Source organism: Lepidochelys kempii, chromosome 1 (assembly GCF_965140285.1).
Source record: "Lepidochelys kempii isolate rLepKem1 chromosome 1, rLepKem1.hap1, whole genome shotgun sequence".
NCBI classification, from domain to species: Eukaryota; Metazoa; Chordata; order Testudines; family Cheloniidae; genus Lepidochelys; species Lepidochelys kempii.
In genome coordinates this window covers 337,971,278-337,989,413 of record NC_136380.1, presented here as the reverse complement: position 1 = coordinate 337,989,413, position 18,136 = coordinate 337,971,278, and the positions used below count along the sequence as shown (strand labels likewise).

Genomic DNA, 18,136 nt, shown 5'->3' with positions numbered 1-18,136 from the left:
CACAATCTGCTGGCAACAAAAGAAGCTAGCCATGAGAAGTTCCGGACACTCAAAACCCACCCTCCCACCAAGAGGAGGGGAATCTGCTTTTGTTTGTTGGTAGCTTCTGATTTTGAAAAAGAGCTAGGCACTTTGAAAGTCCCCACAGGCTCTAATGTTCCAGGCTACATACAGATTTCTCCTATTCACAGCTGCGTAGGGAGGCGAGGAAAGTGCAGCTGCCCATGATGTCTAGTGGGGCGCAAAGGGTATGAATATTTGGAACTTCCTGAGGAACGAGGGGAGAGCAGATGAGGGTTCAAGAATCTGGTGGCCCCACTAGACAATTCCTACAGTGCCTCTAAGCTTTGTTACACCAGCAATGTTCATATTTAAAGGGACATCACCTGTTTCAAAATCATACGTCTGTCTGAAAATTATCTCCCTGCTGCTCTTCCAGGGTGGGTACACCTAAAATTATAACTGAACAGGATTAGAGAGAGGGGAAAAATACATTCCTCTCTATTTTTTGAGGTTGTTTCCATTGTGCATTCGACAGCACTTTGTATATAACCAGATTAATGCTATGTCTACACTATAAAGATAAGTCGACCCATGTTAGGTCAACTTACAGCCACTGCATTAATTACTGCGGTGGCTGATGTCCTCACCAACTGAAGAGAGGCGGGTAAACCCTCGAAAGCTTATGCCCAAATAAATCTGTTAGTCTTTAAGGTGCCACCGGACTCCTTGTTGGTTTTTATCAGCAGGAGGAGCATTTCAGTGTGTACACTTCCACTGTTTTGTCGACAAAAACTGTGTAGTGTAGAAAAGACCTAAATATTTCAGTTGTATGGTCAATTAGTCAGCTTGTCCTTCACACCACAAAAAGGGGGAGAAAAACTATTCCCCTAGGGAAGTGTGATTATAACACCACAGAATGGTGCGGGGGGGACGGAACGGGACGGATGGACACGAGACTCAGAGGCAGATGTAGAACCTGAAAGTACTTTTAACGGATTTATTTGAAACGGATCTGACTTCACAGTGGTATCTCTTTGAGAACTGGAGAATATGCTGAAACAATATGGAGAGGAACGCAATCACGTTTGGCTATTCTGGTTTGTTCCACCTAAGCCCTCAGATCCCCCCCTCCCCCCCCAGGCCTCTGGGGAAATCAAACTCCCTTGTTCTGGCACAAAACCAACAATATTTTAAGCCATTTCGTTAGAAGCATAAAATGAGGCAGTCCAGGAACCACGCTGTGGACTGGAACCCGCAGCTCGGAGATGTGGTGAGTGAGCGGGAGCCATCTACAGCGCGCTCCCCTTCCAATGAGCGTCTTACCTTACTCTGCTTTCTGTCCAGGTAGAACTGGTGCTGGCTAATGGCCATAGCCCAGATGGACTTGATCAATGCAGGACAGGCGTACCATGTATGCACGGCAATGCCACTGTGCCCAAACGTTCTCCTGGTCACAGACGCCCTAGACAGGAGGATAGAATGAGCTGTGTTTGTGCCAGGGTTTCCTCTGACTCTAAACAGAGAACGAAAAAAATGATCAAACAGCAGGTTGGCCTGCAGAATAAAACCAAGGACCGTGCTGAAAAAGCTGCTCCCCTTATTGTTCTGGGCTAAGGGAAAAATCACAGAAGGGAAACGGCGGCCACCTACACCAATTGAGCCTTTATTTTACATTGCACGTTGACGTGCAAGCTGCCGAACCTGAAAAGCACTAACAGTGATTGCAACAATATCTCGGGGTAATATGGTCTAGTGGACAGAGTTTGGATTGGAGTCAGGACTCCTGGGTTCTCTTCCCAGCTGTGCTTCTGATGCCCTGCGCGTCCTTGAGAAGTCACGGAGTCCAAAACTGCTAAAAGTATGCATCTCCAGCTTCCCTGGACATGGGATTGGGATCAAGCCACTAGACTATGAAGTCCAGCACTCTCCCTGACAAAAAACCCCAACCTGGTCAGGTAAAGGGGCCTCTTTATGTGACCCTGGCTGGGCGTAGCAGAGGAGGCCAGTATGGAAAAGGCTGAGAACACTGCAATATAGGATAACACAGAAACCTGATACCAATTGTCATGGACTTTTGTCTGTGGGGTGTGGCCACGCAACACAGGGTGGTAGTCAGGTGGTGCAGTGGTGGGGGGTGTCTTTGCACAGTGCGGGAAGTAGTGAGGTGGTATCGCTGTGATGGTGAGGGGGTGCATCTGTGGTGTGCAGGTGTAGTTAGGGGGTGCAGCTGTGCAATGGACGAGGGTGAGCAAGGGAATCTTTCTCCAATGCCCAGAGGTGATAAGATTCCCTGCTGAAGCCCAGATTCCCCCACACACACACTCTGACCCCCCCCCCCACCATCTCTTGGCTACAGCTTTAACTGGCTCGTCAGCATCCTAACTTTCACTTCCAATTCCATGCTATATCTGTAGGTGTTCGCGTGCTCCTGATTTAATTTCTTTTTGTGGAAGTGGGAGCTTGAGAAATCGACGCAGGAAAAAAAAAAAAGCCAAATTGCAGAGGAAAACTGAAACTAAGCTAAGAACAACTACAGAAAAAACAAACAAACCCCAAATCCCAAACCCTGCGGATCCAGAACTGAAACTGCCAGCCCAGGCTTGGCTTTGCAGACCATGGCCACTGTTGTGTCTGGGACCATTTCAATGGCACATTTTTATCACAGAACCAAATCGGAAGCACCAAACAATGTAGGGTTAAAAGTTTTCCAGCTGAATGTGCAGATGAACAGGCAGATGGTCACTGCTCAGAATCCAGCGAGCGGTAATGGGGGGTGAGGGCTGGAAGACTCAGAGTGCTGAGAAACAGCATGATCCAGGAGCCAGGTGAAAGGCTGTCACTGTTGGTATCATGTTTTGGTGTTATCCTATCGTCCAGTGCTCTCGGCCTTTTCCATACTGCCACTGCTTACCCCTCCCCCCTGCACAGAGCCGGGAGTTCGCTGGAAATGCCCTCCCACTGAGCACTATGGTCACAAACCTCTCCCACCAGTTCTCGATTCCCTGGGAGTTGAAACATCCAGAGTTGAGAGCCCCTCCTCTATTGTTAGGAGCTTTATATTTAAGCACCTTGGCCCAGACACACTGGCACACTCCGGAGGCTTTGTGCTGGTCAAGTAATGCAAAGCAGCCACAGCGTACTGGTGAATTGAGCTCCTTATATATCCAGGGCCAAAGGCACAGTTCAGCAAGGTACTTAAGCATGTGCCTAACTCTAAGCACTGAGTAGTTCTACTGAGGTCAGATTTAATTACTAGCTTTGACCTCTTGGAAATGTCTTCCTCAGATGATTCTCCTAATGTCTTCCTCCTCTTACTGTAGAGAGTAACAGTTTACATTTCTGTAGTGACTTCCACCCAAGGATCTCAAAGCACTCTACAATTATGAATGAATTAATCCTTTCAATGCTGCTCTTCTTCCCCAATAGGTATTATCCCCAATCAACAGATGAGGAAACTGAGGCTATGACTACACTACCACTGGATCTACGCTCCGGTGATCGATGCACCAGGGGTCGACTTAGCGGGTCTACTGAAGACCTACAGATCGCTCTCTGGTTGATCCCGGTACTCGACCCCGAATGAGAAAAGTAAGGTAAGTTGACGAGAGAGTGTCTCCCGTTGACCCAGCATGGTGTAGACACTGCAGTAAATCGACCTAAGCTACATCAACTCCAGCTACATTATTCACATAGCTGGAGTGGAGTAACTGAGGTCGACTTACTGTGGTAGTGTAGACATAGCCTAAGACACAGTTAAATGACTTGCCCAAAGGAGGAGGTCATTTGCAGCGCAAGGACTATAACTCATGCCTTCTGACTTCCAGCCTTGTGCATTAACCACTCACCCACACCCCTCCTTCCTTACTATTCTGCTTGTGAGCGTGGGGAAGCTGACTCAGACTCTGGTTTGGGCTGACTCAAAAGAAATGCTGAGAGCGCGCTGTTCTGGCCATGTCCCCACCCCACAGACTACGCAATTTAGCATGAAAAAGTCCACGCCCCTCCACCCCCACCCTCCCCGGCCAGGAGACCAGAATCTGAAATATGTTCCTTCAGGACTCCCAGCTGATAGTGCAGCGTGGGTTACTGTTTTACACTAGAAGCGGCAGTCTGGCATTACAAGGCATTAGAATTAAACATGTGCTGTCTGGCTTTTACATTCAACACGCTTCTATTCTACACAGTGAAAAATTAACAGAGTAAAAATCATTTGCACAATATAGTGCCTAGTCCACATGGAATTCAGGATATGGCATTTATGCAACTCAGTAAAGGTTACAGGGAAAGGAATGGGGAGGTTTTCCATGTCAGGGATCCAAACCACCTAAATTCAGATTGCAAGCAGTTTGGGATAGGAGCGGTTCAACTGTGCACAGATATAATGGGTGACCATATTTTCTCGCGTGCTATTGAGTTGCGAATTTAATATTGTCTTCACATCTCATAACTACTTGCCTTCCTTTCTGGAGTGCTCTTTTAGTAACTCTGATTAGTCCCAACTTAAATGACACATTCTGCCTTAGGGTCGAGAGTGTCTGTGGGTCTCTGGTTTGTTTGTGGTATGGGCTTCTGCAGGACTGACTGCGGACCAAGGGTCTGACTGGGTAAGGGAATGTAGGACTCCTGATTCAGCAGGGTACCTAAGCATGTGCCTAACTTTAAACATATTCATAGCTCTGTTGGCTTCAATGGGACTACCCATGTTCCTAAAGTTAGGCATGTGCTTAAGTATCTAGCTGAACCGGGGCCAGGAACAGGACCAATGGGACCGGACGGCCTGGTTTACACACCGTTTTTGTACTGCTTTAACAAATGTACGGAAAGAAGCCATACTGATATAAGTCCCTTTAGAAGGGTGGGTGGTTGTACAGATATGCTGAGGCACAAAAACTGTATGTAGGCTAGCCCTAAGAGAAATACACCAGAGCTGCCATGGCTGGACTGCCCACACCTCTGGCTCAGAGACTGTTGCCTCTGATCTGGAACCATTTGTCAAAGCAAAGGTGACAGACCCGGCACTTTCCTGCAAAATCTTTGGGAGATCTCACTGTACTGTTTATGTAGCATTGTGGCCCAGGGCTTGTATGTCACTCCATGGGGGAGGGTGACCATAGCTCCTCAAGGAATTGATAACAGTCTGGGGGGTGATTAGGCAATTTCACAGAGGTTGTGAACAACAGCCAAAGAAAAGACTTTTGGATCAACAACCTGAGTTTAAACTGACTCAGGGCCCGTGGTGTGATCCAGCAAACGGACAGGACCTTCTGTCCAAGGGGGGAGCCCCAATCCTGGGAAGGGTTGGAAAGTTTTGGCCTACTGAGGCCCCATAAGACTGCCGGGTGACCTCTGGTCAGTGTTTAGCAGGCATGCATTCAGGAACTTCTGTTGGTTTTTGTTTTCTTTGTAATACTTTCATCTTAAGAATCAATGGGCTTGCTTAGGAAGGGCTGAGTGGTAACAATCATGCTGTTCACAGCATTCAAAGAGAAAGCGAAGCACAGACACTGGGCTGGCTTGCCGGGAATACCACAGTGTAGGAACTGTGCAGCCTGGAAAACCCCCTGGTCAGGACGCAGAGAGACATGGGTCTCTGCCCAAGAGAGGTCATGGCTGGGAGCCTGAAAGTGGGTGCCCTTGGTGGACCATGGAGGTGGAATACAGGTACAGTTGCCCTTAACTGTGACCCCTGCCAAACCACATAAATGGCACAACAGACAGTGATCTTTGTTGTAACATGAACTAGGATTGCAGGCTAAGGAGCTGCAAAACATGTCACAGGGCAGCACCTAAATTAAATCTGAGCTGGAAAGACAGGACCAGCTTCTTCTACCCTGGCTCTTGCTGAGTAATACCTTGCTTTGCAAGTTGATTTTAACAGGGACTACTTGTGGAGTCATGTACTACGCACAATGGGAACCTTTCTGCTCATTTCAATGGGCTTTGGATCAGGCTTAATATGGGCAAGACTCTGACCCAAAGTGATTAAAAGTGTTACAGACATCTTAACTTGCAAGCCGTCTCCCAAATTAGAGTAAGCAACAAAGAAACGTTTCAGAGTAACAGCCCTGTTAGCAACAAAGAAACGTATCTCATTCAGGAAACCAGGCTTAGATCCAGCTCTCACTTCTACCTGCATTCCCTTCAGTGAATTACTCCGGAGTCACACGGGGGTACTCCAGTTCTGAATATGCCCCTCAGTCTCTGAAGTTGTAAGTACACTGAGATCCTCTAGCTAAGAGCTTCACATTAGCACATGGACTGCCAGGAAGATTCTCAAAGGCATAAATGAGATCTGCAGATAGCTAGTTTTTGCGAGCAATTTGCAAGAGGGCGTTAGCTCCCCAGCAGGTTAGAAGAAAAGAAAAGGGGGAAAACAAAACAAAACAAAACCAGACCGTACGGCTAAACGATCGCGCTGAATGTGAAGCACATGCTGGAAACTGACAGCAATCACCGGCCATAAAAATCGCATCCACTTTCATTCACCGCCGCAACCGACCCCGTACAGAGCCCAGGCGCCGGTTTCATTCAATTCCCTCCGTGTCCCCCTAGAACAGTTGCTGTCCATCACACACATGGAACGAGCCGCTCCCCTCCCTCCCGTGCGAACGGGCACGAATCCGGATTACAACCCCGCGCGCGTGGAAACCCGCCTCAGGCAGGCTGGCTGTCGGCGGCCGGCTTACCTGCGTGGGTCGTGAACTTCCACGGAAAACTTCTTCTCTCGGAAGTACAGGTTCTCTAGCTGCCTCCATTGGAAGATCTGCCGGGGAAAAGCCTCGGGTGAAATGCAGAGCTCATTGCCGCGGCGCGGTACCTCCCCCCGCGCGGCTCCCTCCTCGCTCCAAGAGGCGCAAAGCAGAACTCTCTTTAGCCAGGCAGGGCGCGGCGTGGGTGCGGATTTCCCTGCCCTCCCCCTCCCCAGCAAGAAACAAACCAGCCCCCCCCGCCGCCGCCAGCCCTTTGTTCGCTTTGCACAACCCCCCCCCCCCCCGCCCCGCCCCGCCCCGGGAGTAAGCAGCCGCCAGCCACCACTGGTGCTGAACTGAGTTTCCTCCCGCGCCCGGTGCTGAAACCGGGGGGTTGAGCGCCGGCCCTTCCTGCCCGCCAACGCGCGGCAGCCCCGGACTCGGGCCTGGGAGCCGCCCGCCTGCCCGGGGCGCGGGCGGCGGGGTGACCCGAAAGCCACGGAGCGAGCAGCCTCGGCTGGGCTCGCAGGCAACGAGGCCGGCCCTTGACATATGCAGACAAAGCTTCAGCCACATGCCGGGCGGGAGGGAAAGGCCGGGGTCTGGGCGCCCGTGCACCTCGCCCGGCTCCCGCCACGCCGTTTCATCCCCCCCTCCCCGCGGGCCCGGTTGCATTCGGCTACGCTTCGAGCTTGGGCAGGGCCCGGGAGGGTCTTTCGGCTCTGAAGGGGAAAGCCGCAAGGGGGGAAGCAAAGAGGGAATCTTGGTGGAGGAGCTCAATTCCTTCGGCAGCTACAGAATTCCCAGCTCGCTCTCTTTTTTTAACAGGGCTTAATAAGATATAAAGCCACAAAAGCCACCAAAGGACAAGCAGGAGGCCTTCCCTTTTATCTGCAAAGAATGCGCGCTTGGCATGCCTGGTAGCAAACCATGGAGCACTCCAGCTTGACACGCTTTCCTAGGGAAGAAGAGATTTAGAGGAGCCCAGGAGATATTTTGTGGGCCAGATCCCCAGCTAATGTAAATTGCCTCTGCTGAGGATTGACAGGTGAGCTCCTATTTAGAGATGAGCTTTCATCTGTGATTAACTGCCAGCTTTTACAAACATGAACTAACCTTTGCAATGTATTGTTTCTGTTTATTATGGTGGTAGGGTGGCCAGAGAGCAGGTGTGAAAAATCAGGACCGGGTGGGGGATAATTGATGCCTATATAAGACAAAGCCCCAAATATCGGAACTGTCCCTATAAAATCAGGACCTCTGGTCACCCTATAGGGTAGTCCCCATTGTGCTAGGCACTGTACAAACACAGAATGACAGAGGCTGGACCCCTAAAGAGCTTATAATCTACATGCACAAGACAGAGCAAAGACAGAAGAGAAGGACAGAACATACAGCAGAAAGAACACCACAATGGCTGCAAATGTCATGATGTTTCCGAGGCATCCTCTGATTATGATTATTACAACCATCCTACAGAGAGGTTCATTGACTTGCCCGAGGTCACATTCTGAGTCTGTGACAGCGCCAAGAATAAAACCGAGTTCCGGACACTCAGGCTACTTGTTTCAGCCACTAAACAACACTCTTTCTCCCCTTTGATTGAGAAAAGGCAGCAATCACCCGCAGCATGAATGGATATCTTGGATTCCTTCATCTCTGCCCCAGATTAATCATGGACAAATTGCAAGGCTGCAAGCCCTGCAATGGTTATGTATCTGCTGCTGAACAGAAGCACCAGATCCCACCCTGTCTAAGCAAACGCTCATAATAAAAGCAGCTCCAGTGGAATTCCTATCGTAAGGAAGAAGCAGTAGCTTGTTACTCTGAGATAAACCAAAACCACCCACCCCTCAATATCGAAGTTACAAAGATAACTCAGTTAAACAGAAAATGTGCTTTGATCTTCATTGATTGATCAGCCATGGGGGAGGAGGAGGGTGGAGATCTAAAAACTAAAGCTATCTACAGCATAGATACAGGTTTCAGAGTAGCAGCCGTGTTAGTCTGTATACGCAAAAAGAAGAGGAGTACTTGTGGCACCTTAGAGACCAACAAATTTATTTGAGCATGAGCTTTCATGAGCTACAGCTCACTTCATCGGATCCCTTAGCATAGATACAAGTATTCTCCCCTGTCACTACTGCAGTGGCACTGGAATTCAAAACCCGCCAGATGTTTGTGTTGTGAAAGTTTCCAACCAAGAGATGTTTTTTTAATATGGTGGGTGTAGAGAAGGAGGTGGAGGGTGGAGAACACACGCCAGCACCTCGTGACCCCTCGGCACACAATCATGCTCTGCCGATAAAACTCCAGATGCCCGGAATAGCTGCTGGGGACTTGTCTCACTTTCAGTGCAGCAAAAGCTGCTCAGTTACACTGCGTTCTGCAGTTGTCCCTGTGATCGAGCTGAGGCTGGCAAAATAATAATAAATAATAATAATAATAAAAACCCCCAAAAAAACCCAGAAGTGCAACATTATCATTATGGAGCTAATTTGTTTCCCAGGTGGAAAAATTAATCACTACACAGAAATGAACTAGCCACTTCTGAGACATTTTCCTCTCATTAAAATAACCCACAAATAACAAGGGCGCATGGAAGCATCCATGACCTTATGCAGAGGGGAAAGATGGCCTTGTGGTGAAAGCACTGGGAGTCACGTGATCCGAGTTCAATTCCCCACTCTGCCAAGGGCTTCCTGTGTGACCTCGGTCAAGTCACATAAGAGGCGGATTTCCAAGGTCACCAATGGTAGCTAGCCATTTGTGCCTTGGAAAATTTCCCTCAGTCTCTTTGTGCTTCCAGTTGTCTATCTGTAACATGGGGATACAGTAACCCTACCCAAGTACCCATTCTCACAGGGCAGGGGAGATGTTTGTAAATGTTTGGGAGGCGCTCACAGCGGGACACATCAATACCTTGATAAGCAGAAGCTCACAGCTTTCCAGTGTTTCTCCCACTGTTGACTTATGTGGATAAACAACAGATCCTTCCCTCAGTGCAAATGGGACTTTAAAGCCTCATCTGAGTGTCTGGCAGCAACTGCTCCCTAAGTATGTTCATATACAGTCACAGAACCAAACTGGCTAGAGACAGAAACGTGCGTCCGATTAAATCATCCAGGCCATCTTCCTTGACCAGTGCTGAACTGTTCCCTACCACCTATTCCCTTGATGCTTTCTCCAGTCCATTATTGAACTGCTCAAGCAAGGGGGCACAAGTCCATTTGCTATAGTTAAATTGCACTATATCTCTCATGTGATTAAGTCTAACCTGTACCATGCTGAATCATTGCACTGTGTTTCTATTTTCTCTACTTCCTTTTGGCTGTGCACAGAAAGAGACAAGTCCGGGTGCTTAGGAGGAAGAGGATGAAAGTGATGCTACATTCTGATTTTTAGGGTCTTGTCTTTGTGTAAAATGCTCGTTTCCTGAACTTGTACATATTTTTCCGTTGCTATGACTCTGCGCTCCTTTAAATTCCTAGATGCTATTCAGTTGCCTCCCACTTAGGGCTCAGTGATGATCTGAGAGGTTTCACCCTTCTGATAGGGAATGCAATATGCAAAAACCTTAATCCTCAGAACTTTCCTGTTGGCTGATCACATCCCCAGCAGGAGAAACTATGTCTAATTTCTTTCTTCAGCTGGACCCAATGTAATGTAACCAAGATGTTTCCTTCACTTGTTCCCCAGTTTATTATTGTTTCAAATCGATATTGGTTATTCAGTGACATATGCACAGGGTGTCATTAGCCTGACCTTTTAATAGAGGGCATAGCTTTAACCCCTCAAGAGCCATTTATCATGCTGCTGTTTAAATCTTCACAGGGGAAGGGGAAACAGTAAGAAACTGACCATGTGCTTAATCATGCATAATCATGCAGAAATCCAGTCATAACAGCCAGGACTGTTTATTTTTCTCGATATGATTTTTGGGACAAGCATAAATGGGTGCACTGACTTCACTTATGTGTTTGCCTCGTTTTACACTGTGACAGAATTTGGTTCATCCTTTAACTAGGTTATTTATAGGGTCAGATCCAATATTCATTGAAGTCAATGAAAAGACTCCCATTGACATCTGTGGAAGTCGGATTGGGCCCACAGTATACAGTAGGCTTGTGAAACTGACAGCCCTGGAGACTGAAAACCTGCATCTATCCATAAACTAGGTACTGCTGGGATCGAGGCCGCAACACCACACCAATATAGCTCAGCAGGAGGGTCATTCTGAAACGTGAGAGGACAGATCAATTTCAATGCCCATTTAACCACGGGGATCACTCTTGAGACCGCCTGCAAGGGTGCCAATTAGTGGTTATTGTGGCAGTGATTTCTCTGATATGGAAACATGTCCATTGGGAACTATGTGGAGGTCACCAGCCTGTTCCACCTAGCACAGCACTCAGCTGCTTTCAGATGGGAACAATTTTTGGTGAGCACTGAATGTAATGAGATCATCTAGTCTTCCAATGGATACGGAAGGAGGCTCACCAAGTCTGGCTTTTCAGCACAGCTTCAATTACGTGGTTAAAAGAGACAGAAAGAAAAGTGGCTATTAAAAAACACCCCCCCCCCCGAAAACAAAAGAAAACAATAACCTCCCCCCAAAAATCCCAACCAAAACACACACCCCCCTCCACCCCCGTATTTATCCTAGTAACCTCTGACACACATTGGGACCTCTGGCTCATTGCTCCAAGACAAGCTGAAACAAAGCAATCAGCCTAATTTGCAAGATTGTGTGTAAATGTGTTTACCCTTTAAGAAGAAGCATTTGCATGGCAATAATAAATTCACTTCAGGCAGCATGTGCAGTTTAAACTGGCTAGTGCCTTATTAACTGGTCCATACTCGGGGGTGGGGGTGGTGATTCTGGTAAGAAGCTGGGGTCGGAAATGGTACAATGCTTTTCTGCAAAAGTTGGCAGCTTGGAAAAGGAGCTGGGAGAGGGATTTCAACGGTCGCACAGCACGCCATGGAGAGTTCAGGTGCAAGCTAGGAGATTTTCTCATTGGAAATTGTTTCAAGGAGCAGTCTAACTAGCCAGGCACCAGATGTTTGTGACTCGGGACAAAGAGCTGCAGTCAGAGCCTTTCAGTCTCCAGCCCCTTTTGTGAGAACATTTGTGGCTAGGGCTACTCCCTAATTAAGTTGAGCCTGGTGGAGAAGAGGCCGGGCGATCTGCATCCCTTTCAGCAGTCTGAGTCTGAGCAAATCACTTGACTATGGGCCCGATCCTGGGCGAATCAAAGGGAGTTTTGAATGACTCAGGAGCGGCAGGCTGGCTTTACAGAATGGAAAGAATGCTGGACTCTCATGATACGGAAGGAAGGATGGTTTTTGCAGCTAACGCACAGGACTGTGCGAAAAGACAGGGGTTCCACTCCTGGCTCTTCCACACACTCTCTGTGTGGCCTTGAGTGATACACTAAAAGCCAAGCTTTCAGGAGTTTGGGCCCACATGGTGTGACAGACAGCGTGTGAGTCTGCTGAACATGTTCCCACAATCCATCATGCCGGTGCATGCAGCATAATTACACACAGACACACAGTTAGACTTGCTGTGCATGCAACTGTGCCTCCGGTGTCCTGAAAATCTGGCTCTTTGTGCTTCTGATTCGTCATCTGCATCCTGGGGAGAATGCCTCCTTCTCAGGACTGTCATGAGGCTGAATTAGTTAGGGCTGAATGCTTGCCCGGCTCGGCTTCCTTTGTGCCGCTCAGAATGGGAGAGGAAACCTCCTGCAAGTCCCCAGCTGAGGACTCCCTTGTGTCCCTGCAAGGGGAGGTCCCCAGCAGGTGCAGAGACATCATCTGGCTCCTATGCCTCCCTCCCTGCAGACCCCAGTAGAGGGTGCGTGTTGGTGGTGGCAGGACTAGTATGTGGAGCCCCATGCACTCTGGCAATCCCCAGGCAGATTATGGTCCTGAGGGAAACAGTCATCTGATGCAGTTTAGAGCAGTCCCCAGATTGCTTCCCCTTGAGCCCAAGACTAGATGGTGAATCAGGAGTTCCCTGACAGCCCCTTAGCCCTGGGCACAGCAGAGAATCTGGACTTGACATTTGTAAAGCGTGTTGTGATCCTTTGATGGAAGACACTGTGCTCTCACAGTATTAATTACCTTGCGGTAGCGTCTATTAACTGCGGTGTCGAGACACAGCGGAGTTTGGATGGCACTGCTGTCATACCCAGTAAACACATGGCTAGAACTTCCCATGGCTGGGAAACCCCACTTCATTCTCAGGCAGTTAAAGTCACTGTCTGAAATCACAGCACTTGCGGGGAGCGATAATGCCCCCAAATGCACCGACTGCCATAACTGACTGCCTAATGACAGGGATCCACTCCACATACTTCTGACCCACTCAGTTGAGTCTAGCTGAAAGCTTCAATGTCTTCTAAAGACCTTTTAAAAACCATGATGCAGAAGTGTAATTCGTCACGGGGTGAAATTTTATGGCCTATGTTGTGAAGGAGGCCAGAGCAGAGGTTATCAATATGGTCACTTCTGGCCTTAAAAATTAATGGGTGAAATCCCGGCTCCAGTGAAGTCAATGGGAGTTTGGCACCTAAATACTTGTGAGGATCTGGGCCACAGTATCTAGCAAATGGGGCTCTGCTCCCAAAGGAAGGCTCTACATCCTACCAAGACACCAATCAATAATAAGTCTCTTGATGTGACAGTGATGGTCCTGGTTAGACGGGAATGAATAGAGAGATAACTCTTTTCCCTGATCCTTATATCTCTATTTTTCCTCTTCTTTTAAACCTCTTAAACCAGAAGCAGCTTATTTCTACACAGAAATTCTCTCCTTGCCACTTGAACTCCCTTCCCCAAACCCTGACATGACCATACATTAGGGGTCTCCTTTTCAGAGCTGCTATGCACACACAACTCCCACTGGCTTCAAAGCATGCTCTATGGCCATGCCACCCTGAACGTGCCTGATCACCTCTGATTTCAAAGGCTAAGCAGGGTCAGGCCTGGTTAGTAGTTGGTGGGGAGCCCTCTCTTGGGAATACTAGAGGCTGTAGCTCTGAAAATCAGGCCACGGGGAGTTGTAGGTCTGTGTTTTGGGTAGAGGAGGGGCTCACAGGGAATCCACTCGGCTTTAGTGCCAAACCACAAATGCCTGTGGAGGAAATCCTACCCCATGTCTCCACCCGAACTCCAAGGCTCTTGTCAAGGTTCCTTCCCCACTCTGAACTCTAGGGTACAGAGGTGGGGACCTGCATGAAAGACCCGCTAAGCTTATTCTTACCCAGCTTAGGTTAAAAAATTCCTCAACGTACAAACTTTGCCTTGTCCTTGAACCCTATGCTGCCACCACCAAGTGTGTTAAACAAACAGGGAAAGAGCCCACTTGGAAACGTCTTCCCCCCAAAATATCCCCCCAAGCCCTACACCCCCTTTCCTGGGGAAGGCTTGATAAAAATCCTCACCAATTTGCATAGGTGAACACAGACCCAAACCCTTGGATCTTAAGAACAACGAAAAATCAATCAGGATCTTAAAAGAAGAATTTTAATTAAAGAAAAAGTAAAAGAATCACCTCTGTAAAATCAGGATGGTAAATACCTTACAGGGTAATCAGATTCAAAACATAGAGAATTCCTCTAGGCAAAACCTTAAGTTAAAAAAAGACACAAAAACAGGAATATACATTCCATTCAGCACAGCTTATTTACCAGCCATTTAAACAAAAGGAAATCTAACGCATTTCTAGCTAGATTACTTACTAACGTAACAGAAGTTCTGAAGAGCATTCCTGACCTGGTCCCGGCAAAAGCATCACACAGACAGTCATACCCTTTGTTTCCCCCCCTCCAGCTTTGAAAGTATCTTGTCTCCTCATTGGTCATTTTGGTCAGGTGCCAGTGAGGTTATCTTAGCTTCTTAACCCTTTACAGGTGAAAGGGTTTTGCCTCTGGCCAGGAGGGATTTTATAGTTCTGTACACAGAAAGGTGGTTACCCTTCCCTTTATATTTTTGACAGCTCTGATGCCCCATTTCTTGTCAAAGTGCTTTTCATCTGTATCTTACTGAGGTTGATACTATGCACCACAGAATCCTTTATGGCGTGGTTATTCCATTTGTATATATGGCTACCCTTTAAGACCTGGATCCAGCAAAGCACATAAGCATGTGAGTATTCCTCTTTACTTCAATGGGGTTGCTCATGTGCTTAAAGTTAACCATGTGGTTACGTGCTTCACTGGTTCAGTGCATCATAGGACAGCAATGCTCTGCTCTGTGTGACTGCTGAGCTCCTGGAGGATGTTATATTAACAGCTCTGGAGACTGAATCCCTGGAAACCCTTTATGCACAGATCAGGGGCACAGCACAGCTGGCTGGCAATGCCAGCTTCCCCAGTGTTCCAGCAATACGCCCCAGATTCTGAGCAGCTTTAGGATCTACTCATGTTCTGGATGATCTGGCTGTGCATTTGTCGAGGCTAGGACAAGTGGCTCTGGTTAGGCTGGGGTTAGCGAACACATTTTAGAGACCTTTTCCCTAGGCTAGACACATATTAACACATTTCACCTTGATTTAGCTGGTGGGAGGAGCCTAGGGTTAATTTTTTTTAGCTAATCAAGGTGAAGGACTGGGGTGACCAATCCATTAACACATTAACTAATCCTGACCTATACTCAACTTCTTTTCCTAATCCAGACAACCCCTAAAAGAGGGGCCAAGCTCTACCTACTACTCAAACTAAACGTGATCGGAACCTTGTCACAGGGCTGAAAGGTTGGCTTTGCTTTTTGAACAGCTGTTCTCATGGAATTTCTGGCCAGATCAGAAGGAGAAAGTCCTGGGTCTCTCCAGACAAAAACCCATTCTCAGGGGATTCCCAGCCTAAATTGAAGAGGTCATGACAGGAATTATTCTGACCTGGCTGCTCATAACTGAACTAAACAAGGGCAGCCAATGACACTGTGGCTGCCATCCTGATTATCACTACAAAAGGTTTTTTTTCTCCTGCTGACAATAGCCCACCTTAATTAATTGGTCTCATTACAGTTGGTATGGTAACACCCATTTTTTCATGTTCTCTGTGTATATATATCTTCCTACTGTATTTTCCACTGCATGCATCTGATGAAATGGATTTTAGCCCATGAAAGCTTATGCCCAAATAAATTTGTTAGTCTCTAAGGTGCCACAAGTACTCTTTGTTTTTTTCTTTTTTTTACTAACCTAGAGGGATCTTCCACCTACATTTTGGTGTGTGTGTGTGAGAGGTTTAATGTGTTGAAGAGGGTGGGTCTGGGATACGCCAAAAGGATAAAAAGAACGACATTGCCAGGAAAACCTGGCTTTACGCCTGGTCTATCTCCTCTCTCCAACACTGAATGTTTTCAGAATTAAAACAAGCAGTGAAAAATCTGGTGCACTTTACTAGGCAAAACCTGCCATAGCTTGAAAATCAGACCATGCTATCGCCAAGCCCATCGTCCAAAAAGCATAAAGGTTCAGCAATGGGAAAAGAAATAAGCACATCTAAGCACAAGAAGTCAGCAGGTAGCCCTTAATAGAGAGTTAAGAGCAATGAATAATTTACTAGAGTAATGCCACTGAGACTTTGCTAGCCTTTCAAAGCCATATTTCCTGAAAATGTTCCCTCCCACTCCTCCATCACTTGTATACTGGAAAATTTTAATTCCTTCTTGTAATATAAAGATGTTTGCAATGATCTCAGGAAACACTGCTATTCCAAGAACAGACCAATTACCCACTGAGGCCAGTATCCTGTCTCTCGGAGATGCAGCCAGTGTTGGATGCTTTGGAGGAAAAGTACCTAACTGTGCAATGTTAGGGCTTGTCTCCACTTACTGGGGGATCGACACGTGGCGATCGATCCACCAGGGGTCAATTTAGTGGGTCTAGTGAAGACCCGCTAAATCGACCGCTGATCGCTCTCCTGTCGACTCCAGTACTCCACCCAAACGAGAAGTATAAGGTAAGTCAATGGGAGAGTTTCTCCCGTCCACCCTGCATGGTGCAGACACCACAGTAAGTTGACCTAAGATACGTCAACTCCAGCTACATTATTCACGTAGCTGGAGTTGTGTAACTTAGGTCGACTTAGCCCCGTAGTCTAGACCTGCTCCTATACAGTGGAGAATTTTGCATATTCCATACCCCTGAAGGTATAATATAGCCTGTCTCCAGAGAAATTTCCTCCTGACCTTCAAGAGCTAGAGGTTGAAGCATGACAGTTTACATCCCTTCCCAAACTCGTTTATTCTTTCAATATTCACTATAGTAAATATGGATGTTCTGTAATCCATATAAATGTTTAATTCTTTATTCAATCTTGCTTAGTTCTTGGCCTCAGTGACATAGATGAGATGACCCTTCCCGCCCTATATTTCTATGATTCTGTATCATGTGGCAATGAGTTCCACAGTCTAACCAGACATTGAGTGAAACAGTGTTTTATTGTTTCAGAGTAGCAGCCGTGTTAGTCTGTATTCGCAAAAAGAAAAGGAGGACTTGTGGCACCTTAGGAGTACTTGTGGCACTTGTGGCATTCAGTGGAAATGCATCCGATGAAGTGAGCTGTAGCTCACGAAAGCTTATGCTCAAATAAATTGGTTAGTCTCTATAGTGTTTTATTGTATCTATTTAGAATTTGCCACCTTTCAGTTCCATTGACTGTCTCCTAGTTCTTGTATTTTGAGACAGAGTGAACAGAAGCTCCTGATCTGCCTTCGCATACCATTCAGTATTTTGTATACTTTTAGCAGTATTTTACACTTTGTGTTTGTTTATTCTGAGGGGCTGTCATTCCATCACCACAGGAAACTCAAGTTTTACCACTTAGTCAATGAACCTACCAACTTGACAATGCCTCTTTATGCCCTAAAGCAAAGAGGATCTCTATTTGTTCTGCAGTAAAAGAGCTCTTAATTAGGCTGTTGTTCCACGCCTGTTAATACCCCATTTTCTATCTGGATCTAGGGAAGTTCACTCTGCTCCTTGCTGTTCAGATAAGGCCAAGTGAGATCACACAGCAAGGTTGCTCCTTCTAAACAAAGTCTATTTATTGATTACTAGGATCATACTCTCAGTACACAGGCTATTTCTCTCTTAGGATACTGGCCAGACTTGACTATTTTGTGACATTCAGAACTACTGATTTCACATTTGCTATATGCTGTTAGGCACTAGGGATCAAATTCTGTTCTCAGTTACACTCGTGTAAATGTAGAATAAGTCTGTTGCAGTTACTCTGGGTTTGCACTGGTGCTACTGGTATCAGAATTCGACCCAGTGTGGGGAAAAATCCAGTAAAATACAGAGAGCTTTGTGGATACCATATGCCAGGAAATGGCAATATTTTGGCAAAATATCTTATTGCTCGACTTCAGAGAACGGACACAACTGGAAACACTTTTCTGGCTGTCACAAGGAGAAGCTTTGT

General features: G+C 47.1%; 1 protein-coding gene and 1 long non-coding RNA gene across 14 annotated transcripts in view; one reads left to right on the top strand and one right to left on the bottom strand.

Annotated features, from left to right (window-relative positions):
* The window catches only part of FRMD4A (FERM domain containing 4A), a 563,503-nt gene that overhangs the window by 43,131 nt on the left and 502,236 nt on the right, over positions 1-18,136 (bottom strand). For 9 of the 13 annotated variants that reach the window (XM_073328715.2, XM_073328720.2, XM_078851170.1 and 6 more), the window contains 2 exons: positions 6,690-6,766; positions 1,327-1,516 (listed from right to left, as the gene is read on the bottom strand). In XM_073328715.2, the coding sequence (XP_073184816.1) occupies positions 1,327-1,516; positions 6,690-6,766 (267 nt within the window). The remainder of the gene's footprint in view (positions 1-1,326; positions 1,517-6,689; positions 6,767-18,136) is intronic. The other 4 variants (XM_078851172.1, XM_078851169.1, XM_073328718.2 and 1 more) reach the window with 1 other exon arrangement.
* LOC140905414 (uncharacterized) lies at positions 3,115-6,642 on the top strand. Its single transcript, XR_012156846.2, has 3 exons — positions 3,115-3,194; positions 3,430-3,596; positions 6,556-6,642. It is a non-coding gene; the product is annotated as an uncharacterized LOC140905414 (long non-coding RNA).